The 26,025-nt window shown below is 38.9% G+C and overlaps 1 protein-coding gene across 2 annotated transcripts in view; it reads left to right on the forward strand.

Moving 5' to 3' along the window:
* Positions 1-26,025, forward strand: part of LOC100889789 (NACHT domain- and WD repeat-containing protein 1) — a 129,374-nt gene that overhangs the window by 90,443 nt on the left and 12,906 nt on the right. For both annotated transcript variants that reach the window (XM_030980007.1, XM_030980008.1), the window contains 12 exons: positions 6,904-8,119; positions 11,374-11,459; positions 11,959-12,075; positions 16,354-16,453; positions 17,234-17,336; positions 19,875-20,026; positions 20,352-21,630; positions 22,044-22,198; positions 22,906-23,067; positions 23,523-23,672; positions 24,663-24,896; positions 25,415-26,010. In XM_030980007.1, the coding sequence (XP_030835867.1) occupies positions 8,008-8,119; positions 11,374-11,459; positions 11,959-12,075; positions 16,354-16,453; positions 17,234-17,336; positions 19,875-20,026; positions 20,352-21,630; positions 22,044-22,198; positions 22,906-23,067; positions 23,523-23,672; positions 24,663-24,896; positions 25,415-26,010 (3,246 nt within the window). In that variant the 5' untranslated portion in view covers positions 6,904-8,007. The remainder of the gene's footprint in view (positions 1-6,903; positions 8,120-11,373; positions 11,460-11,958; positions 12,076-16,353; positions 16,454-17,233; positions 17,337-19,874; positions 20,027-20,351; positions 21,631-22,043; positions 22,199-22,905; positions 23,068-23,522; positions 23,673-24,662; positions 24,897-25,414; positions 26,011-26,025) is intronic.

Raw genomic sequence — 26,025 nt, forward strand, 5'->3', positions numbered from 1 at the left:
TCAAGATCAATTTCAGCAAATAGGATAACTCACATCTTCACTTCTCTGTCTGTCTCTATTTATCTGACTGGCTCACTTTTCCATTTTCTTTCAGTCTTTCTTTCTTCCCTTCCCTTCTTTCTTTTCCTCTATATAAATCTGACTATCTGTCTCCTTCTCTCTCCCTCTCCCGCTCTCTCTCTCTCTCTCTCGCTTGCTCTCTCTCTCTCTCTCTCGCTCTCTCTCTCTCTCTCTCTCTCTTTCTCTCCCTCCCCATTCACCTCACTCTCTCTCTTGCCCTCCCTCCCTAATATCACCTCCTTCTCTTGCTCTCTCTTTCTCTCCCTCCCTCTATCATTCTCTCTCCCTCTCTTCACCTCTCTCTCTCTCTCTCTCTCTCTCTCTCTCTCTTTCCTCTTCCCTCTCTCTCCTCCCTCCTACCATCTCTTTCTCTCTCACCATTTCTTCATAAGTTGTAATCCATCCTCGCCCTTTCTCTTCATATCCTCATCTCCTCTTGTCATTGTTTTCCCATCCTATTTTGCTCCATCACTCTACTTTCCACCAGACCTCCAATGGATCTTCCAAACCAATTAGATTTAGAGGAGGTTTTGCTAGGGCTCCAAACGTTTCATCACCGTGCTCAATCGCAGCGGCCCTCTATACTCTTATAGGGTGTCAGAGTGTCACTACTCCTTACCCGTCGCAATGATTCTCTCCTGAATCTGATCTCGACAGCAGGACGGTGAGATGACAACGTCAAGTTTGATTGGTGGTCGGGACGCATATCACCTGATGAAACGGATATCGCATTACCTCCTGTGATTGGTCTACCTTTCTCTTCGTGCTCCGCTGATTTCATTTTGGAGATTATAACCTAGAGGTGCTGACATAGGACTCTAGTTACAACTGGAGGATGTGTGCCTACGCTTTTGAATTGCAGGCATTCATGTTTTTTAGGATGGAATATTGCATACACTGTGGAATTCTGAAGTGGGAGAACGTGAATGATGTATGTTTTTGAGATGTCAAAGTTCCTCTTTGTGCAGTGTGTTGGTTGTGTTGATTTTCTATCTCACTCAACATTTTTTCCCCTATCATTAGACCTACATGAATGATAGAACCTTTGACAATTTTGATTTGATTTAACTCTTTATCAGCTAAAGATTGAAGTCCTAGACTACCATGTTGATTTTTTTAGAATGCTTTACTCATACATTGAATGTGTGGCAACACTTGACTCTGGCAGTCCACTGTTTTTTTTTTTGTGTTTTTTTTACCAAAAGAGATAAAGGCTTTAATAATTTGAACAATACACCTGCCATATGGTTTTCCAAACAAAAATGTTGTTGATCTGTCACTTCTTCAAGACTTGATGGAAAAATCAAACAATATAATAAATACTGTCTGTTGGGAGCCAGAAGGGCATTAACTCTTATCATTTAAAGTAGAGTTAATACCTGGCTCCAAACAGACGGAATGTTGCTAGCTCCATTTTGACTCTTGATATAATTCCCAAGTACTTTGGATGTAATAGTTCCAAAGTCCTCGGATATCATTCTCTATTCATGGATATACTTGGATCATAAAACAGCCTGAGCTGTCTTATCCTAGATCCTGCTTGATCATGCCATATCCTGATGAAATACATTAATTCATTACCCAGCAGGTTTCTGACTGGTAGGTGTGTACCAAATGCTTCTAGTTGTCAGCACCACTGTGGTTTTTGGTATTACCGACTTAGCTGGAATCCCCCTCCTTTGAAAAATGTAAACAGAAGGCATAGCAGGGGATTGTATGAGCTGCTGGCTTCCTGGAGTCGTATGCACTCTGTTGAGGTGTGTTCACATAGGCTGCTTTAAATTGCTATTTTTGTTTAATGTTTAGGTTAGATTCTTCACCTCTTTGCGTGGTTGCTTGTTTGCGACACGTGCAATTTAGCATAAAACGAGAGGCTGCTTTGTGCAAAACAATGGCTTTGAAAATTACCCATTCTTGTCTTGATTAGGTCAGTGACAATCCTTTTAAAGACTGATGGCTAACTAGCAACTGCAGAGAGTCAAAGAAAGTAATTGAACTGTCAAGCAACGTTGCTTGAAAGTTCAACTAATTTAAGAGATCTAAAAAGGGTCTAAAAGTTTGTGTTACCCCCCTTCAGCTCTGAGTACATTGAATTTTAACGTTTGTTTTAATTTAACATTTATTCATAGAACATCTCTCAATTGTTTTGATAAATTTTCAAAAACTTTTATTCAAGTCTTATACCTCACTCATATGAGGCATGGCACAAGCCAATGACATTCCCCCGATGGGCAAAAATTGCTCTAGAGTCAGGATTGCAGTAAAACATGACTTTTAGAAAAGATACAGCTCTTAAAATTCAGAAGATATCAGTTTAGCACGCAGTCATAGCACATGTCATTGCATTTGTATATGACTGTAGTCCCAGGCAAAGAAGTTAATGTATGTACATAGGTGAAAAGGGGCATGCAGCATAGCACACATACCCTAAATCTTACATGACAGAGCCAATCAAATTTAAATTATGAGTTTTACTACTGGTACCGGTAAACAAAGTTATACATAACCAGCTAGTCTGAGTAAAGGTTAGTCTGAATAACCTTCTGAATGATTATGGACTTTCTTGTAAACAAAGGTCACAGATGTGATATACATTATACCGCACTTGTCATGTTTCCAGTAAACAATACATGGAGCAATTTGTGATACAAATAAGCTGCATACCAATGTTCATGTTATATCAGGAGAAGCGATAGCTCAGTGTTAGAGCAATGGTCTCATAACTAGGAGTTCCTGGTTTTGAAACCAAGTCGATGCGCTAGTGCCCTTTAGTAAGGCATAATCCTCATTACCAAGTCCCTCTGAGAGGACTTAAAGCCTTTGGTCCCCTGGTTGCTAATACGAGCATACACTTGCTTTCTTAGCAGTCAAGTAAAAACAAACCATCAAAACTAAAACCAAATCATCCTCTCATTTTTTATTCTTTTGGTTTGTGAACTCAGTGTAGATTAGGAAGCAGAATTTCAGATGTTTCATTGCAATATACAATGTATATTGATTCCAATAGAATGAAAATTTGCCCCAGGATTTTTTTTAGGGGAGGGGGACATTATTACCTGCTCATCACATGAACATGTTCAAGTATATTTGATCTTCATGTTCCTCACAAAGTAGTAGTAGGGATGTGCAAATGTAATTCCCCTTCATGATAAAACATTCACATCCATTAGGATTGCTGTACATGCAGGCTTGAATGTATTTGTACACAGTGTGGGCTCGTCAGTCCGATGTAATATGTCATCACCTCATAACTTGCTTGCATGCTTGGGTTTGTTTAGAAGCTTAGCTGGAGGCCATGTTTGTCATCAGATTTAGTGTAGTGCATCTGTAAACATGTTCAGAGCTAAATATTGCCATGCTCTTGTTTGGTCATGGGTACTTGGTCTTACCAGTAGCCCCATCTGCTGTGAACTTGGAGAAAACAATCTTTGGGAAAACAATCTTTGGGAAGTTAGCTGTTGATAGGCTAGTTGTCTAGAATAGACATGAATTACACAGGCCTGATAAAAACCCGATTTAAATCGGTTTCCCGATTTTTTTTATTTTCCCCGATTTTTTCCCGATTTTTTTTCTTCCAGATTTAAAAAAAAAAAAAAAAAAAAAAAAATCCAGATTTTTTTTTTTTTTTTTTTTTACCATTTTTTTTTACCATTTTTTTTTTCTTCCCTATTTTATCCTGATTTGCCCGATTTCCCTCCTATTTTCTCTATTCTTCCCTATTTTGCCCTATTTTTTCCCAGTTTCGTCCCAATTTTCTTACTCGAAAAGGGAGAATGTTGTTAGATGCCATTTTTCCCTCGCGAATCCTCTTCTTTTTTTTTTTTACTCAAGGGGGGCGTGGCTGAGGGGAAAACAAAAAACCTATTTTTTTTTTAGTGCTCACTATCACCCCTGATTACATGGATAGAAGTGAATTTCACACAAAAAATGTATTACAATTAATGCCGATTCTTAGACAAATATACTTTAGTAGGTGTTTTCTCTACTTTGAAAAAGGTCCATTCATTGTCATTTGGTAAAGTTCTTGGCATAGAACTAGGAAACTGACTACTACTTGCAAACAAATAGTTTACCATCTTCTCTAGACTAATAATAATGCTATTTTCATGATCAGGAATAATAGTTTACTATCAACTCTTCATTACATAGTACATTGAATACATTATTTTAGGTTAATACCTATTTCATGCGACAGATTGACCGTCAAAAGCAATACTAGGTTACCATCTACTGTAGATCGATCATTTGGCAGTCTAAAACAGTGATACTGTGATCTATACTGAACATTGCTATCTGTTCAATATTGATTTCTTGACCAAATGAAGTGTTTGCAACTTACTGTTTACAACAAAAAAATGATTACAGTATTCTATACTCATCTCTTGATACACATAGCAGCATTACTGTTTTAATATCTACTTTAGATACTTATATAAGAAATCTCCTTTTATATATATATATATATATATATATATATATATATATATATATATATATATATATACAGATGGGCATATACATGTATAGATATTCTTGAAAGCAATTGCAGGGTTCCAGAAAACAGAAACGGTGAAAAACAAATATTCACTTTGGCTTGCAAAATGTGCAGAAAGGTTCTTTTGCACAAGGACAAGAACGCCTCAAGAAAAACGTTAGTGAAGAGCCCTGGATATGAGTGCAGAGGTGATAGAAAGAGAGAGGGAGAGAGAGGGAGGGAGGGAGAGAAAAGGGAGGAAGGGGAGGGATAAGGGAGGAGAGAGAGAGAGAGATAAAGACAAGGAGGAAAGAGAGGGAGAGAGGAGGGAGAGGGGGAAAGAGAGAGAAAGAGATAGAGAAGGAGGGAGAGGGGAGGGAGAGCGAGAGGGGAGGGAGAGGGGGGAGTCAAAAAGTGAAAAGAAAGAGAGATAGGTTAATTTCATAGATAGATAGATGGATAGATAGATAGATAGATAGAAGAAGCACTCTAAGACTGCCACATGCTGATTGCAATTAAAAGACAAGGGCTTCAGTTGGCAAACTGGTCCATGATATATTACATAACCTATTGAGAATCTCAAGAGAACTATACCATACAAGATGATTGTTCTAGTGATTCAGGAAGCCATATAGTGAATGGTAGCTTAGGTCTAAAGAGGTGAGATTGGAAAAGGAAAGATAGGAGGAGGATTTGGAAATAAAGAAGATTAAGAAGATAAAGAGGTAAACAGGAATAGCATAATAGAGGGAAGGAAAGAGATAGAAAGACTATTTTAACATGGTAAATACCGGAAATGAAATGGGGAAATATATGGGTCTGGAACAATGAGTCTATGCACACGTCTCTAACATTTTCTTTGAGATAGGAAGCCATGTCTTTACATCAACCCTGCCCTTTCAACTTAAAATGCTTCTATATTTCCAGTGGAATATGTATTTTATTCAAAGCACACTCATGGCATCATTAAATCTGAATTTCAATTGCCTTCCCCATAATGTATGGCTTCTAACGATGAGAACAGGAAATTGAACACAAACCAAAATTGTTACAGAATTATTCATGTCACTTGAAACTTCCCGAGGACAACATCCCCTCCTGTTCCAATAAACTACCTCACACTGACTATACGCCTTCTGTTTTTAATCTTCAAAAAAAAAAGAATAATAGGCGCAATGGGTGTGTTAGCATGCATAATTCAACGTGTCAGGCACCGCATCTCCATACAATAGATAAAGTGGAGCACCCTAGCATGTCGTTCTGAACGAAAAGGAAAGTAATTTGCATGATGATTTGTCGGTAGTGCAATTAATTTGTGGAGGTTCTTTTAATCGTCATGGTTACTCTGTGCTATGATGGTAGGCCCATTTGTTAATATGATTGTTGACTGATGCAAGGTAGTGTCTGTGTAGCTGACATGTCAAAACAGCTTGCAATTCTGCCTGATTCCCCGCCGTGGATATAGTGGACATTTAGTCCATTTTTCTCTGTGGTTCTGTTTCTCTGAAAGAGGTAGGATAGTAATTATTTACATTTTGATTAAAATGAGGCAGCAATACATGGCCTTAGTTAATAATGAGAGTAATGGAAATGCTTTCATTTTGTATAGTACTTGTTGAGTTTGCATCTGTGTGCCTCCAAATGTGGCAGTATGTGTGTTATCCATCATTATGCTTGGCAACCATTTTATTGTCATACTTGTACACAGACTGTGTTGGTATTCAACAGGTTGTGATAGCTTTTCAGTGGACAACTCTTTGAGATATTTGATATGCTTCATCATTCATTTAATTGACAACAAGCTGCCATGTTTATATGATACTTAACAATCAAAGTGTTTGTCTGTTTTTCATGAACATTGTTTTGTATTTTGATCTACCATTTGGAACATTCTAAGGTAGTGTCCTGAGGACGTGTTGGCTCATAATGTAGTACATACATATGCATGGAGCTATCATGTTTCTGCATCATCCAAGCACACTGGCTTACACTTTCATATGAAACGAAATACTCAATGTTTCATATCAATTTTCCTTGAAGACGTTTTATATGTAGGCAATGACGGAAGCTGCCCTCATCTTGCTAAGAAATGTGTTCATTTATTTACAGAAAGTATCAAATTCATATCCTTGTTTGTGAAACCAGCTTTAAAGAGATGCATTTGAAAGATACATGGACATAGGTGTGACCAATATACTACAATGATTTATCGTGTATTGTATTGTATTGTTTGTATTTATTAAACTTCATTGATGAACATCAATATTCTGTTTGTATTGATATGGATTTGTTGAAATGTAATTGGACTGGCATACAAATGTTCACTGATGAATCTCTTTTTCTTCTGTCTCTCTTTCCCTACTCTGCAGGATGAAAGCATTCTTCTGATTCCTGCATTTCCAGGAAAACACTTCAGCTCAGATTCCTAGAGTTTCAGCAATCAGCCGATGAAGACGTGAGAAGACGACCCCAGCCTGCAGGAGGTTTATTCTTCATGTGCTTGTAAACAAAGGATGAACAAACTCTGCCCATAGGTATCTTCTTGCAGAGGATATTTCTCAGATGAAAACCTTAGATGTGTAGCCTTGTACCCTAAGGAGGGGTTGTCATTATTGAATCTTCAGCCAGAAGGAAGCCACAAGACTAAGGAATACAAGTGGATGTTTTTTTTTTTTTTACTGCCCTGGTAAAGTAGAGCGGATGAATAAACATTGAGAGATAAAAAGGAGCTGGGAATTGTTTATCGTCCATGGATTCATGTTCATACATGTGTTATGTGCAATGATGTAAGGGAAACAACACAGTCATCAATCTTTGGAGAAGGGAGAAACGCCCTATTGTATTGAATTGATACATGTATGTTATGCTACTGTGAGAGATACATTTGAGGGAGAGGAACAGAAACCTCATTGCTTGTCCATACATGTAGTTATTTGAATGTTCCTCTGTCTTTAAGCTCTTAGAATCGAAAAAGAAGTTGAAGGAATGACTGGAACCTTCTCCTGCCTCGATGTCCACGATGTGAATCAGTAAGCAACGTGACAGGAAAGCTACATGTACTTCAGTGGAAAAGGAAAGATAAACATGCAGCATTTAGGAGTAGAGTAGACTTGGTGCTAAGAAAGCTAGCGTCTTTTACCCTAAACGTGGAAGCGAGAACTACTGAAGTGTCGATGTGGAGAGGAGCCATTGCCAGGAATATCTAAGTTTACTTGCAACTCTACATCATTTAAGAGAACTCTACTAACATTGGTCACTGAAATATTCATGAAAGGCCGGTTTACATGCAAGCCGTGGTGAGCGCATATCCGGCCGAGAGTCGGAGCAAGACTTGACCATTGATTCATTGATGAGGGCGACGCTGACCACTTGACCACCGCATCAGCACCGTGCGGACACTCGTCGGTTGCTACAGGGTTTTGACCATTCATGAGGATATTAGCTGACTAGGATCGCTACCTAGACTGACCCCAATGACGCTGACCAAAGCCAAAGAAATGGACAGCATTTTCACCGGTCGTCTGACCAACATACCGCCGCTCACGTCCAAGGTGGTCAAGATCATACTCAGCTGCTGTAAATCAGGTCAGTAATGACAGGGGCGTATCCAGAATTGTACTAAGGGGAGGGGCACAATTCCAAAGAAAAATTATGACAAGGAGAAGGTTCAGGTTTTTATCAAAGGGAGGGGTGCAATTTCTCTTTAAAGGGATCTGGTAACTTTGTCTCAGATTCTGAAACAAAATCCTGGATTTAGCTCATGCTGCAATGAAACCAAATTTTGTGTTTTTCCTAACGGTTTTCATAACACTACAGTCTATAGGGGAAAACTTAAAAACCGGTTACTCAAATTGTTTTACTTTTTTGAGGCACTTCTTGATCATTTTGAAGTGCAATTTTTGTAGGGCTTCAATATTACACCATATCACATACACTGATAACCCGTAGGGCCGTGCATCTCAGATTTAATATTGTTAAATGATGCCTTTAATCATCTGAAAAGGGGAAGAAAGGGGTTATAAGCTTTTTCATTTGCCTTTTGTTATTATTTTGTATTTCAGGTTTTAAAAGTTGGGTATGTGCCAGTCATGACCCCCCCCCCCCCCCCACACACACTTTTTTTTTTAACACATACATATCTCTTCTGCCACCGAGTGGTAATGTCTCGATTCTTAGAGATGCAATGTTGTTTTGAGTAGCAATAATATAATATATCATGAAAATAATCATTCTTCCAGATTTTAGGTTTAGGTCTACATTTTTATACATGAACCTGTACATGTATGTGTCATTGAATCCAGCTTGAAAATGTATTCCTTAGAAAGACACCTTACGATTCTAACTGGAGTTTCTTGTTCATGAAAAAATAAAACTGTTCTTAGTCTGTAGGTCCAGTAAAATGTGAAAATTCATTCACCCCACAACATGAAAAGAATTGAGAATACATCTCCTTCAAGATAATTCTATAGAAAAAAGAGTAATATATAGTTTATGGGGAGTTGTATATTGAATATGTGAATCATTATTATGCCTACATGTATCTTTGCCCAAACAAATATTCTTTTATGTGGGTTTTTTTGGTGTGTACATGTATGTCATTCGCATACTTGATCAAATGAAAATGCAAGCAAAATACTCTCATTTCATGAGGTCAGATCCTGCCAAATTCATCATTCTATTTGTAGGATGATGACTCATCATAAATCTGATTCTCTTATGAATCAGATTTCACTGCCTCAGTCATCTGCAATTTATCAGGCCTGTCCCTGTTTTCCTCTCTTTCTCCCTCTCTCTCCCTCTCTCTCTCTCTCTCTCTCTCTCTCTCTCTCTCTCTCCTTCCCCTCCTCTCTCTCTCTGTCTTGCCCTGAATCAGCTAAATTCTGCATCTCCCTGAGATCAGGGAAAAAACCCACAGGATTTCAGGATTCTATATCAAGACGTACGTAAGAGAGAATAGGTCGTTGATTGAACATTCACGTTTCAGCTCTCGTGTATTCGCTAAGATGTCAGCCTGCAGCCATTCACCGACTTCTTCCCACTCTATCTCTGCCAAGGATTCAAGCTTCGCGTTCCCAATACAAACATGTCATTTGCAGCTCGGAGAGCTTACAAGGCAGAGGGAAAGAGAGATCGGCATGGGTTCAAGAGACCCTTTTTATACCGTCAAGGGGCCCCTCTCGATAACCACTAAATACAAAATCCTTTTTATTGGGCAAATTGCGGAGATGTTACGGCTGATTGACAGACACATCAAGACGGTGAAAAACAGGAGCATAGTTTGATTTTCTTATTCAGCACAAATGATAGCACGCAGTCGCTCTTCTCCCACCCTCTCTCTCTCTCTCCCCCCTTTTCTCTGATAAAATTTAGCTCTCTCTGTCTCTCTGTCATACTCTCTCTGTCTCTCTATCTATCTTCTCTCCCCTTCATCTCTTTTTGTCTTTCTCCCTTTTTGTCTCTTATCTCTCCTCTTTTTTCTTCTCTCTTTATCTCTCCCAAAATCTTACTGTCTAATTTTCTCTCTCCCCCTACCCTCTGCTCTCTCTCTCTCTCTCTCTCTCTCCGACACACATTGGCAATTCAGAAGTGGCATTGAGAAGAATCAGCGTAGATGGCAAGATATGTTTTCGCCATGATCACCTGCCTTAAGCCGGTTGTCGTGTCTGATCTTGAATTCACAGAGCTTGATTGTGCAAAAGATTATGAAGCGGTCTTTGTGTATTGTTACTTTTGAAGGTCTTCATTTTGGTTCCAGTCTTTGAATTCGATTCAATACCTTTCAATTTCAATTTATCTTCAATATCACTCGTAAGAACACAATAAACAAACAAATAAATGAGTAATGAAATAAATATTCAGCCTTCATTATACTTTCAAGGAAATGTTATGAGAAAATAACATAAATGGAATCATTATATTTTCTTTTGCTGGGTTGGGTTACACACTGTTGGCAAATCGACCATGACATGGCGCTGTACAATCAATCAGTACACTGGCCGGGGCAGAAAGTTATCACTTCAGTATTGCTTAAAGTCAGTATGTGTAATCCACAGGGTACTTGTAATACATATCTGCTCCACTAAAAACTCTTCAAATATCAATCCTGATCCGTAAAATACCCTGATTATGTTTTTTAAATCCATGGTATCCTCTGATTAGCTTTTGATGCATTTTTCCATTTTTTTTTTCTTGGATTTGGCACACCACTAAACACCTTGAAATGATCTTGTCTCATTTGCAATTACTCTGAAATGGATTAATGCTATTCTAACAGGAAATGTGTTATTAAGTTGTGATTGTAAAGTGAAAACCATAACAAACGTAATTAAAAATTAGTCTGCATATCATCATCCTAATGGAAAAGAGCAGATGCACATGTATCCAATTGATTTTTAAAAATCTTGCAGAGATTAGCAATTACAATTTTTCAATAACGTGTATGGAAGGCATACATGTACATGGGATCAGAAAGTCATTTAAGAAAACTGAATAATTTGCATTTTAAAATGAAATCACATGTAGATGAGTTACCAATAATTATTTTGAATATCATGAACCTCTTTCAGTTAGATTCTCAGGGCAGTTCTCAATGGTTCATTTTTCTGTACCATTATTATTATTATTATTATATTTCTTTTGAAGTTTTATTCTATAAAAAAAAGACACTCTGCTGTTTTTTCCTCATTGTCTTGCCTTCTATATGTGTTTTGTTTTAGTCATTCAATGATTATACAACTTCAATGATTATACAACTTCAATGTTATCATTTCTAGGAGCCAGACATCATACTGTATGTATTCCCAAGCATAACTCTTTTCCTATTGCTTATTCATTTACAGATACCATACAAGAGAGGTTTGTTCTGTTACGAGATGCTGTCCCAGAGTTGCAGAGGTTTTGTCAGCAATATGGCCTGGATTTCCAGGTATGATCAAGAATCACTTTTCCGAGAATCATTTATGAAATGTCAAAGCTGCATTATCATAAGAATTATGGATGAGTATCCATTTTTCTCCTAGATTGGTGCTGTAGCAGTTCCTGTAAAACAATAGACAAATCTGTAAATTCTCTTGATGAGCTCTACTGTTTGCTTATGAGTACCAGTAGCTTTGCAAAACAGATATTTTATCTACATATTAAAGTATGCATGAGTTCTATGTTCAGTTATTCAGTCTTTAATTAGTTTATTAATTATACAGTAGGCTTACGGTTGCACCATGTGAAAGGGGGAGGATTGGGGAGTCCTGAAAAGGGCTGTTGGTAATCTTTCTTAATTAATTATTTGACTAATCATCAATTGTCCGTTTGCCCTTCTGAAGTGATATAATTAGTCCTCCTACCCTTTCATCTTATTATTCCTTCCTTCTTTCCTTTCTTCCTTCATTCATTCATCCATACCTTCATCTGTCTGTTATCATTTCTAGCTGGTGGATATGCATCAGGGACCCTCCAACACATCAACCAATGACCATGAGATGGCTGGTCTTAGGATCCAAGAAATCATCAACTCACATCAGCTGTCTCTAGGACCATTCTTTGTGGTGAGTTGAATGCAAGATTAACCAATCAGGATTCAGCTTTTGAATACTTGTTGTAGAAATCTGGTTCCTGATTGGTCAGTGCTATTGAGACAAAATTTATTGCATTTTTTGTTACAATAAGAAGAAGATTTTAAGGTGACTAAAAGTTTCAAGATATCATCAATTCCCATCAGCTGTCTGTAGGAATATTCTTTGTAGTGAGTTGAATGCAAGACTAGCCAATCACCATTCAGCTTTTGATGACATACTGTTTAAATCTTGCTCCTGATTGGTCAGTGGTTTGCAAATGCATGTTTGATAAGTTTGAATTTATATCTGCTCAGTGCTCTGAACATTGCATTTAAATGCAGGCTTCATAAGGTGCGGTAACTGGAATACTTATGTAATATCTTATGCAGCAGTTGATTTTGAAGTACATTGTACATGTATGTAAAATGCAAGACAATGTTTTATCTACATGTAAACCATATCACAATTACATTTACAAAATGAAAAGTCAATAACAAGTGTTTGATTATATTGCCAGCAATCTGCATGTATCCTAATATATACATTTCTGTAAAATGCCTTTGGTGTTTTACATTGCCTAACCTGTTACTGTCAAATGAAAACAAATCAATTTTCCTGAGTCATTTGTCCATGTGGCACTTACGTCAATGTTATTGCAAACTAAATTGCAAATCCTTCCATACGAGAATTGTGATCAAGGCAATTCTGCTTAATCAGCTACAAATCTAGCACAGCGAACCAGATTTAGCATTCAATTTCTAGAAATGACCACCACGATGCCCTTTAATCAGCTCCTGGAGGTAAACAATTATTTCAAATTAATAGGATTCCGTTGGCAGATGTCACAATATCCCTTCTACCCACTCAAATCGCTACCAGGCATTTAACCGAAAAAAGGGAAATTGATCGAAACCCCATCATCCAGAAAAGGTTTCAGTTCTCCTAACGACCATGCATAGTGTTTAGAGGGTAGATCAAGGGGGGCTTATTTTGGAGGGTGTTAGTGTGATGATGGGTGCAAGGACAGAGGAACAATTCTAGGGCATCGTGAACGGTGTGTTGGCATTCAAAAAGTTGAACGCAGTTGTTGAATGTTGATCTTTGAGTGTGTGTGTTGATATATTGTATTGATTATGGTTTGAGTCCTGAGTCCTTGTAGCTAAACAGCTATTCACCTGCGCTTGATCTCTGAAAGAAAATCATAATAAAAAACTAAAAATATGTTGCAGCCAAATGCTGTAAGCATACCTCAATAAATGGATTTTAAGCGCCGGCACTGTATTGACCCTTGTCTAGAAAGCTGTTAGCGAAACAGGAGTAGAAAGGGATTGAAGGACGTAGATTTCAGGATTTAATAATCTTTCCAGAATTCATTCCTCTTCTTTAAGAGGCATCATAGTTTATCCACCATATTGAAATTGAGAAAAGCACTTCTAAACCCTTTGCATGTCCCAATATATCATAATGGCGCCATCTTAAATTTACTGAGGTCAAACGCTAATCACGGTATTCCAGGCCAGAATTTAGACATCTGCCAGGAGTTTTCTGAGTTATTAATAACAAATTTCCAGCAATTGAAATTCACTAAATCTTTATGACTACCGCAATCAAAGATTAAATCTGTAAGGAAGGATCCCATCACTTCTAAGTGGTGCTTTGATATCTTGTCTCCGATGTAATTTGCGACAGTCTGGAGCTAGTTATGGTATTTTCACGGTACACTGTTTTGATGCCCATAGGAATTAATCATACTCAAATGAAAAACAATATCATTTAAAAGAAGTGAGAGTACCGTCTTATAAAAAGAATTCCCACACTCTCTTGACGCTTGATGAATAGCTGGTTACATGAGTTCATTTGAGTAATCATTAATTCATGTATACGTACTTGCAACATGTGTCATGAAGGAGCATTTCCTTATCATGGGAAAGAGACAAATCACAAAACCTTTTGCCATAAAGTAGTGCTTTATAATTAGCGCTTCTTGGGATATTTGCGGAAAGTAGCTGTATCTGTTCTCTTAATACTTATACTTTTGTTTTATATACTTAGATCTACATGTAACAGTAGGACTTGTATTGTAGTATAAAAAGCTCTTGATCTTTGTAACATACCATTAAAGTTACAAGGATTATTTTCCAGCAAAGTAAAAATGGATGGATAAGGAGGGGTCATTCAGGCTTTCTGAGAATATTCCCTTTTTTATGGAAGTATATTTAGGTCATAGAGTACATGCATATAGAGTAGATACAAAATCACGTTCAGAGCCATTCGGGCGAGGGGGAGCACTGCTATATGCCTTTGGCCTCCTGCCCCCTCACTTTGCAGCTATTCCCTTTAACATAATTAATTTAGACCTTGAATTATTAATCATAACATCAAAAGGGAAGAGCTGTTTTAAATAGAAGGGGGCTGCTGCTACACCCTGACTTCCTTCACTTTACAACTATTCAAATCCCAAAAGAAAAGAGCCTCTTTAAGGAGGTGTGGGGTACTGGTATACACCTTGCCCCCTCTTTCAAAGACCATTCCCCGGTGGCATTATTTATTTAGGTCGTAAAGTAATCACGACATTTGGGAGACTGGCTTCGTCATGCTGCAGAACTAATCAGGAGGCTTTATACCCGGCCGCTATTCGGTCCGCTAACCAATCCACTCGCCCACCAGTGCACTCCTAATGCAATCTCTGCGCTCCAGCACCCCGCCCCCACAGGCTTACATCATTCTGATTCCCAATCAAAAGTATGAACTGTTTTTACAACCTAAAATCTAGGTACGACCCTTAATTTCTCTGCCACTTGGCTTACAAACAGGCAGTAAGATTCAACGTTTACATTTTGAATTTGTAATTGGTTTTACAAGAACAGTTTATGTTAAATCTAGAAGTCAGTATAGAACATATGGGAGTAAACTCCTAAATGCTGTACATGCGTGAAATGAACATGAACGTTCCCACTTTTGTTATAGCTATGTTGTTTTACAAGCATTCAGCAGCCTGTTCATTTACGGGCCACTAGGTTTGGACATAAACAAAATTTTAGTTAAATTTGAGCTTTAGTTTCTATTTTCAATATTTAGAGTTCCGTATAATTCCTTGTTAAATTTGGTCGTGAATATCTTCTATGGGGGGGGGGGCATCTTTGAAATGCACCTGTTTATTTTTCTGGGTGAAAATAGTTTCTTATTTATAGTCCACACTTTAATATCATAGAACGGTTTCCTAAACGACTACCATGAGATTTGCCTCCCACAGCACCGAAAAGGTTAAACGTTGAATGATTTATTTTTAGCCCTGATTGATTGATCCATGCAGATGGGACCCAATTTAAATTGAAAGCAAAAGAAAAAGGCTCATTTGTCTCCCGTTGATCAGTTTTGATACATTGTCTCCTCTATCGAAAGGAAAACCTGCCAGACAGTCGGTCCTGTTATGCGCAAAGTACTTTCTCATAGTCATGTAGCCTACGTGTATACATGTGCATTGTAAATGTATGAAGCAGTAAATTGTGATTTGAAAGCAAATTTTGATAGAATGTATAGTATTTTATGTTTGTAAATAAATTCATCAAAAGAAAAAATTTCCATTTTTATATTTAATGAAATTTATTGCTAAATGTATAATGCTGGTACTTTACATGTAAATCATCTTGAATTATGAATTGAGAATTCATGGGAAAAAGTTTAATCTGTATTTTAAAAAATCAGACCTTGCAAATTTTCAAAATAAATGTATAGGGCCTGTGAAAAAACAGTGTTTAACTACCTGTAATGAAATAAATATTTTTACAATGAGACTGAGAACCATGGTTTCTCATAATAATCCTGTACTGACGTGCCTCTGTTATATTGGCTGCATCAACAGAGATCATGCACATACAGTCGTCTTTGTATAAAATAGTGCTCAATTTAAATTTTGTTAAAAGTCAGTTTTCATAAGGAGGAGGCGCGATAGCTTAGTCAGTAGAGCAGTGGTCTCGTGATCCGGTGACCCGGGTTCGAAACCAAGTCGATGTGGTAGTGCCCTTTGGTAAGGCATTAATCCTCATTACCAGATCCCTCGGAGAGGACCTAAAGCCGTCGGCCGTCTGGTTGCTTACTTACAAGCATTTATGCTTTCTTAGCAGTCAGGTAAAACAACCTCCACCACATTCATAATTGAGATGAGATTATAAATGATCTTTTAGCACAGAATTGCTTTCATCCGCCCATTGTGATGTGAAATTTAACATTTTTTTTTTGTTTGTGTGTGTTTTTTTTCTCCCTCTGCAGTCAGTGATTGGCAACAAGTATGGTGATTATGTGCTGCCGTCTAGGATCGAAGGAACAGAATTCAGTCACATCAGGGACTGTGCATTTGAAGCTGGCAAAGGTTAGTATCTCATATCGTAAGCTTTTCTTTTAAGCCCCACTGCACTACTTGTAGCTACTCGCGCCCTCTACAGGTGTATATAGCAAACAATGCCTAATCAGTGACCGTTAGTCCCCCATGATCCCCTTTTTCTTATGTTAATTGAGAGCTGATTTGATGAGATAACCACCTGTCAGTGACCTTGCAGGGAGGTCTATCCCCCTGGCCAAACTAGTGCAGACGGGCTTTAAACTGCTTACATGCCATACAAATAATCTCCCTGTGCCAGATTGTGTTTTTCATGAAATAGATATACAAAAGTTTTCAAGATTATGCAACTGTTTCCAGTGCAAGATTAATCTAAACTGGTAAAGGGTTGTCATGTCAACTTTTTTTTTTGGTAAGTACTCAAAAAGGAAGTTTATTGCATATTGATTACATGTACATACACTATTGAGCTTAAGTTCATGTATACCTGCAGTTACATATACATGTACTGTACATGTAAAACTCTTGGTATCCAACACTTGTACATGTTTGATGTCTCATCCGGTTTTACTAATAACTTATGTACATGTACATATCTTGAAATCAACTCGACTAATCTATCCTTATGACTGTACCTGTATGGGGGCCTCATTTACAAGCACAACTTGCTTTTTAGTGGTTGTGGCTTATACTATGTATTTTGTATTTATGATTTTTAATTTTGTTATGATGCCAAATAAATTGAATTGAATTGTCTCTGATATTGCTGGTGTCATTTAAGGTTGATTCTCTTTGCTCTTTTCTCTTTTCCAGACATCAATGTTCTTGATGAGTGGTACGTCCAAGAGGGTGATGGTGTAGAACAGGTCTACGTCCTTCAACCCATATCCTCAAAGCTCAAGTACTACTATGATTCGTAAGCAATCTCAAGGTTCTTCTCAAAATCAGGAATTTTCTTGTATTAAGTAGCGTAATATCCATTACAAACTTTATTCAGAGTCTAACACTTGGCACATGGAGTATATTGAATTTTAATTGTGGAGGTGAAGTCAAAGGGTCATCTTGAAGTAGAGGTTCATGACTTTCAATGGATATCTTCAAAACTCAAGTTCTTCTATGACTTGTAATATATTTGTGTATCATGGCTGTAAGCTTTGAACCTCTATCACCTTCAGTGCTCAAAATACACGGGGGCGGTGGGCGATTCGCCCCCGTGAGCTACATAATCGCCCCCGTCAGGTTGCTCACGGGGGCGATTGCAAAATTAAAAATCGCCCCCGTGGAATTATAAAATAAAGATTATCTTTTCTGTTATAACTTTAACATAATATTGAGTTTCAATTTTTAAACCTTAAACCAATGAAATTGAACTTAGATTAGCGTGCAAGATTTCTCGTTTTTATGAGTATAGGCCTATTCAGCTCGCAGTGCCGCCGTCAGCAGTGGTTATAGGCCTACTGCGCCGTTAGTAGCGGTATGTGTGCACGCTGCCGCGCCATGTCTGCTCGAGCTGGAGGCGATCGCGAATTACGAAAGGGCAGAAACATGGTCATGAAGAAGTTTTTCGTTGTGAAAGCGTTAACCCGCTGAAATCTGGTGATTTCAAATGACCAGCAAATAATGAACCTCGACCAGTAAATCAATATTAGGGACTTTTAGATTTGCACGATGAGAACGTGGACTGCTACGTGTGACCTCCTTTTAAGGCAGTGCCAGTGCTTAAAAGGACGTCACAGTCATGTGACTGCCAGTGCACGTCCACGCAAATCTAAAAGTCCCTATTGAGAAGAAGAGGAAGACCAAGATGTCGTGGAATAATATGGTAACATGGACAGATCTACGGGGGGAGGATTAGGGGGTTTAACCCCCTCCTCCCAGCCCCCCGGCGCCCCCTTGGGCTGCCAAGTGAAAATGTGATATTAAAGCGGGGGGGGGGGGGGGGGGGGGGGGGATGCTGGAGAGGAGGACTACTCTATTTTATTTTTTTCAGGGGGGGGGGGAAGTGAAGCGCCGTTTTAGCATGACTTTCTTTTTTTCTCAGATAACCCTAAGTTTCTGGTTGCTGCTTTATTATGTAGTTGATAATGCATGATTAAAATAAAGAGAGAGAGAGAGAGAGAACCACCATCATTTTGCAATGGTTCATGCAGGGTTCGTGTAATATGAATTTGAAACCATTTCTTAGCGTCTCAATCCTAAAAAAAATAGCAAAACTATTTTTGAGGAAAAGCATTATACTGAATTAAATGAAGAATAATAGCTTTATATTGGATCATACTAATACTGATACGGGCTAAAGACAATGTAGTATTTGTATAGAGGTATTCCAAAAAGACATTCTGATAATCAACATTTGTTCTGGTATCATAAATGTATATACGCATAATACCACTGATCTTTATGATTTCTTAACGTGACATAGCTTCTTCTCCCCCTGCAAACAAAAAAGAAAACAAGGTTATTTAATAAAAGGATCATGCAAAAAAAAAAATCATTGTGATTCAAATTGATGCAAGGATTTTTTTTGAATAAGCAATGCTTTTCACCAGAATCTTCTTTGTTAAAACGACTTTTACAAATCTCAGCCATGCAAATCTGCCACTGTGTTGTAAGATCACTTTCAGATTAGGAGAAGTGTATTCTTTAATGAGTATTTTACATTGAATGGAACGTCTCAACTCAGTATAAAGCATGGCTGAGATTTGTAAAAGTTGTTTTTACAAAGAAGATTCGGGTGAATAGCAGTGCTTATTCAAATAAATATTCGCATCAATTTGAATCACAATCATTATTTGTCGCTTAATCCCTTTTAATGACCTTGTTTTCTTTCTCGTTTGCAAGGGGAGAAGAAGATATGTCACGTTAAAGACATCATAAAGATCAGTGTTGTATGCGTATATTATACACAGGCCAGTAACAGCTATGTAGCTTGTAAATTTGTAAGAGGGAAAATGCTGATTGAAATGATAATGATGAAATAGCACATAATTGAGGAGTATCATAGGTACCAATTCAATTGATATTAGTATAAAAAAAAGAGCCCCCGTCAGTACTAAAAGAGCCCCCGTGAGAAGGCTCACGGGGGCTCTTTTTTGGGGGGAAGAGCCCCCGTGGACAAAAAATTAATTTGAGCCCTGATCACCTTACACTGATATGCCTTTAACATCAGTTTTTAAGACTTTAATATTGAATCATCTTTTGTACCAAATGGGATCATCTTTGTGTATGTAAGTGAAATTGAAATTTGAAGCTCATATGAATATGAATACTGTCCTCAATGTTATTTGTTTTAAAGGGTCATGTTTTACTTCTACATGTATACCAAATTCACTGTTTGGTACAATTTCCCTTAGTGTTTCTATTCCTGTAATCTTCTTGTTTAAGGTGGTCTGTAGTATTAAATGATGCTTAGTGTCATGTTGTTTGCATTTAATGATTCTGTAATCCTTTGCAGGAGCCCAGAGAACAAGGAGCTAAATGAGAAGGACCTGAGCAAATGGAAGAAGGCCCATGATGCATTGCTGGAGATCCTACAGCAGTGTGCGGAGTATGTCCATGATGAGGGACTTCTCAACGAAGAACAACTCCACAAATATCACATGTCGGGTATGTTCATGTAGTCTAAGTTTTAAATCTCACAAACATATGACCAGTCCATCCAATAGACAATATTAAGCCATGGAGGTATATTAAAAGTATTTCATATGTATGTATAATAGGTGTCTCAGGTATTTTATAAGTATAGTTATGCATACTAATTTAAACTCTTACATCAACAAAGAATTATCAATCCCTAGTCCTTTATGATAGTTATAGCTCCATTATTAGCAGAATACTATCAATGCATTCATCCGTATTTTCATTTGTATTTTCTTCATGCTATGTTAATGTTCATTCATGATTGTTTATAATTTTCTCTTTTTCTCTCTAGCTCTTGAAAATGAGTTGACAAGCGCTGTTTACCAGACAGATAGCTCTGCTGAGAGGTGCGTGTGTGTCTACCGCTCGTTCGACGACCTCCCTCAGAATGTGGAATCACAGGAGATGCACAACTATGTCGACATTCGCAAACCCAACCGTCCAAAGATATACAAGAAGGCGCAGGAACGTATCAAAGCGCTCAAAGACACCAAGATCCCCTCGATGCTGCCGGAGGAGAATATCCTCAAGTTCTGCATACCCTGGACGGCAAACGGCGTCGACCCTGCAAACTCTGAAGAACATGAACAGTACTTGAAGGAATTCTGTGGACAGTTCACGTCCAAGATCAAGGAGTTGGTGGACAAGTTTGTTGTCCGAGAGAAGGCCAATCTGCAGATGAGAGAAGGGTCAGGACTGACCGGAGAGGTCCTGGCCCACCTTCAGGTGGCCGATGAGTACACAAGGAGCTTTGTTTCACGAGACTCTGTCGTGAACCAAGTTGAGAGACTAGTCAAGAAGACACAAGGAAAAAATGACAAAATGCAAAATGCGATATTATTGCATGGTGAGCCGGGAAGCGGTAAGACTGTAGTTGTGTCTCAGGTTATCAAGATGATGCCTACTTGGTTAGGTGATTCGGTCATTGTTGTGCCAAGGTTCCTGGGTGCAACGACCACGTGTAGAACTGTTCGTGACATGCTGGAATCAGTATGCCATCAGGTGTATGAAGTATACAAACCCAAGAAAAGCAAATTTGGTGACATTCCGCAAGACCTAGAAAAGCTCAGACCGTACTTCAAGAACTTAATCGAGAAACTCCCCTCCCCGACACGACCACTGTGCATTGTACTGGATTTCCCAGCAGAGTTTGTGGAAGAATTTCAAGGCGATAACTTAGATTGGCTCCCGGTGAATTTCCCTACGTCCACCACCCTGATCATAGCCCTGACCGATAGCCCTGTCCTCAAGGTATTCCGTGAACGAATCTCAGACGAATCCAATCTGATCAGAGTCACGTCACTCAATGACAGGGAGCTATCCGAGATGGTGCGGCTTTTCCTAACGGACAACAGTCGACTCCTGGTGCCGGAGCAGGTGAAGATCGTTACAAGGGCGGGTGCGAAGAATCCCTTGCCGTTGTTTGCCAAGCTGTTATGCAGAGAGACTCAGTTTATGAACCCATCAGGGAATGGTAAAGATCCCATCTCAACCCCTGTAGACGCATCCAACATACTGCTGCAGCATGTAGAAGATAGGAACGGCCCAGAAGTCACCACCATTATCCTGAGGTACAAAAATGATTTCTGAATATTGTCCTGTGATATAGTCAAGATTTGATTTTAGGACCATTATTTATGTACAATCTGGGTTTCACGTTTAATTGTAGATGCAGTATACATTAATCCTTTGGGTACAGGGTTCAGATGGTTCATTTGTTAAGCCTAGGAAATAGTAGAAAAATTGGTAGTCAACAGGATCTACATACACTCTTGTATGATCAGTGATATATTTTCTGCATAGGCCATTGAAGGTAACAAGAGGAATAGGCAGAAGTGGATGGATGACATAGCTGTATTCATCTCATTTCTTTTACTCAAGCTGTTTTGCATGTTCTTTTGAAACTGTAGTAGTTAGGTTCCTACCAATACTATGTTTAACCTTTACTTTGATCCTCTTCTTTGCCACAAACACACACACACAGGTACTTAACGGCAGCTAGGTACGGCCTGACTGAATCAGAACTGATGGACCTCCTGTCCTGTGACGATGATCTCTTGGCGATGGTCTACCCTCATACCCTACCCCGGGTCTTGAGGTTTCCTCACAGAGTCTGGATCAACATCAGGATTGACCTAGGTATGTGTCATGTGAAGGGAGATGTGGTGGTGGTGGTTGGTGGTGGTGGTGGTGTTAGTAGTGGTGGTGGTGGTGGTGGTGGTGGTGGTGCTGGTGATGATGATCTCTTGGCGATGGTCTACCCTCACACCCTACCCCGGGTCTTGAGGTTTCCTCATAGAGTCTGGATCAACATCAGGATTGACCTAGGTACGTGTCATGTGAAGGGAGATGGATGGATAGTAGATAGTGCCTGTGACTGAAGGAATGATGGTGGTGCTGGTAGTGGTAGGGGTGATGATGATGATTATGATGGTGATGATGAGGTGATGATGAGGCTTAAAGAAAAGGATGTTGTATTACCCTTTAGGTGCCAAAACATGGGTCGGTTGGTCAGAAATCTATCTTTTTTTTCCTTCCCTCTTTGGGCTGATATTTCTCAGTTTTTAATGCTTTAATATTTTTTTCTCTAAAAAATGGTAACAAAAAGAAAAAGCCAACCGTTTTTTTATTTTTTTTTTTTTTTGGGGGGGAGGGGCGGTCGCAAAACAACATCTTTTTTTTCTTCGGGCCTGATCGTAGTAACGATGGTGATGATAGAAGTAATGATGGTGGTGATGATGATTGTACCGCTGCTGATGATGAAGATGAGGATAGTGTCAGTAGAAGTGGTTGTAATACTGATTCTGAAAGTCCTTGTCACATCTTTCATTTAACCATATTTTCAGGTCCCCTGATAGCCATCCGTTACCTTGACAACAAAATGTTGATGACCTGGTCTAGTTCTGTCATCCACAAGGTCGCTCGTCAGCGTTACCTGAGCTCCAATGTAGAGAGCATCAAGGCTCATAAGTATTTGGCAAACCTCTTCTTGCAGACGTGGCTCAAAGGTATGTACAATTGATCGAATTGTATGCATGTATTATCATCAGTAAGCACAAAATATATGCAGTTAAATGTGGGCAAGAAATACTTTGTACGAACAAATGCCCTCAAATGCTGTCAAAATACATCTCTGGAAAAGCTTTAACAGTGTAGTAAATTCCGTTCAGTGCTGGTCCAAGTCAATTCATTTCATTTTTTGTTTTAACGATATAAAGCTTTTCCATCTAAGATTCATGGGAAATTAGGGGGGGAAAGGTAAAAAACCGATACCAGGTATTATGACTGTTGTTATTCATCTCTTGTATGTCAGTTGTATAATCTCAATCAAACCTCTGAGGTAGATAGTATTTCCTAAAGATCTTTAGTATGTTTTTTGAATTTGTCTGTGATAATTCCCAAACTATGACTATCACATGATAGTTTTCTTCAACAATTTCTCTCGTGGTTGCTCTACTTCCAGGAAAGAAGTGGGAGCGAGAGGATCGTAAGATGGAAGATGACGAGGAGGTAGATGGTAACCGGTACATCGCCCCTCAACCCCTCCTCTACGGGAAGACCCAGTACAACCTGAGACGACTGAGTGAACTATGGAACCATCTAGCTTATGCTGGTAAGATCCCTCTCTGTAGTAGATCAGACAGTATTTCAGATACGTTCAAATCTCTTCATTGGTTATCAGTCTCAAAAAGAATCATGTATAAGCTGTTACTCATTACTTACAAACACTTCTTCATTTTTCACCCCATTACTTGTATCAGATTTTGAAACCGCACACCCCACAACGCAATTTACGTTCAGGTACACCCAAAACCAAACAAAAATGGGGGACAGGGCTTTTGCTAACATTGCACCCAAATTATGGAACAATTTACCATTACAAATAAGACAATCACCATCAATTGAAATATTTAAGAAGAAACTTAAGCACCATTTGTTTAGGTCGTAGTTTTAATATTGTATAATTATTTTGATACTCTACAGAGCGCCTTGAGCAGTCTTTTAGAATGGATATGTGCGCTTTATAAGTTAACATTATTATTATTATTATTATCTGTGTAAGCCTATCTTTGCTTTGTACTGTGTTAATGGATCTATACAAAGAATTAATATTGTAAGACAGAAGCTTGCTAATTCGTATACGTAATTCAATTCTTTAAGTCTTATTGATCCACTGGACATCAAATCCTGCTAAAACTTAGATCTTGTATTTAGTCAAGTTCCTCAATGGAAGGGTCAATTGTAATGGCTGTTTTTCATGGGAAACCTTTTGCATGAAGAAAATGTCACATAATGAAGCAGATGTGTTTTGAAATAACATTTAGAAAGTATGTTTGTACTAAGGGCTAAACTGGCTCACATATTTATGACAAGACAACAACCATTTAGAAATCTAAACCGTTGGGGATGTATGTTGTACAGAACATGATATTTACCAACTTGTGAAGAACATTGAAGGGGATTTGTCTATGAGGAATAATTGATGTTTGCATGTATCTGTTTACTTTACAATATAACTGGTAATTTATCTAAGCCGTGTGCCCAGAAGGTGTTGATTTGTTTTACTGAAAGAATTGAAAAATCTCTATTTTCATTTAACCAGGTGATCTGAAGATGCTGAAATCGGCCGTTGTGTGCAATTTTGAGTACCTGCTTGCCAAGACCCATGCCTCATCGGTCTACCATGTACTGCAGGAGCTTGCTACCATCAAATGCCTGGTCCTGGACCTAGAGATAGACCTGGTCTATGCAGCCCTAGCCAAGTCTGCCGAGGCCCTGATGGCTGATCCCTTACAGCTGGCTGCCGAGCTCATCAGTAGGCTCCTGCCGATTAAAGGTACATTTAATTTATAAACACTACAGGGATTATGTGTGTGTGTGTGTGTGTGTGTGTGTGTGTGGGATCACATGTATACAGACTTCTGGCAATAAGATCTTACAGATTTGTGTCAATGAAATCTGTTTATGTACATCTAGGAACTGACCTTAAATGTCACTATCGTAAAATGCAACTTGTTATAGAACCCAGGGTCATTATGTAGGAAAAACAGCTAGGTAATCGCTCAAGTGACACACATCCATCCACTGAACCAACTCATAAACACCTAACGTGCATACATTTGTACTGCCTTCTGGTTGGGAGTTTGAACCTCATTTAACTGTGACCTGTACTGTGGGTATAGCAAGTTCTGCAGAAGGGTCTTGATCTTGTGTGAGACTTAGTTATGTTTGTGAATCAAATGATTCTTATCAGTTAAAAATTGTATTATCCTTGCCCAGTGCTCCTCATCGCCAGACATTAAAATAGGCTACTTCTTTTGATTACTTTCTTTTGATTTTGATTTTGTCCTACAGGTCAGTATCCCAGAGATCTAGACTCTTTGGTCGCTCAAGCGATGGAGTGGTGCGACCAATTCACTCGGCCGCTCCTGGTACCCCTTACCTCCTGGCTCCCCACCCAGCACGACTCCCTCATCTCATCAGTTCAGTGCGGCAGCGAGATCGTCAAGATGGTGGTCTCAACGGACAACCAGCAGATCATCCTCATTACCAACGACAGGACGCTTGTCTGCTACAAACTTGCCTCAAGTGAGAAGCTCTGGTCCTGCAAGGCGGTTCACGCTGAGGATATCACCTGCATCACCATCTCCAAGGACGACCGCATCGTCGTCACTGGGTCAGCCGACAAGACACTCAAGCTCTGGACAGCGGATGGTGGAAAGCTCTTGAGGACGATCCAGAAGCATGAAGGTCCTATCTCCTGCGTTGCTGTGACACCAGACTGCAAGCGGGTCATCAGCGGTGCTCTGGACGGTCTGGTCAGAGTGTTCAACATCGAAGATGGGGAGCTGGTGTGGAACCTGACAGGATCATTCGAATCCTTGGTGACGGTCAAGTCCAACAAATACAGCAATATCCTGATTGCAGCATCGGCGGATTGCAAAGTGCGGGTATGTTGACATTGA

This window comes from Strongylocentrotus purpuratus, unplaced genomic scaffold (assembly GCF_000002235.5).
Source record: "Strongylocentrotus purpuratus isolate Spur 01 unplaced genomic scaffold, Spur_5.0 spur5_scaffold_10, whole genome shotgun sequence".
Lineage (NCBI taxonomy): Eukaryota > Metazoa > Echinodermata > Echinoidea > Camarodonta > Strongylocentrotidae > Strongylocentrotus > Strongylocentrotus purpuratus.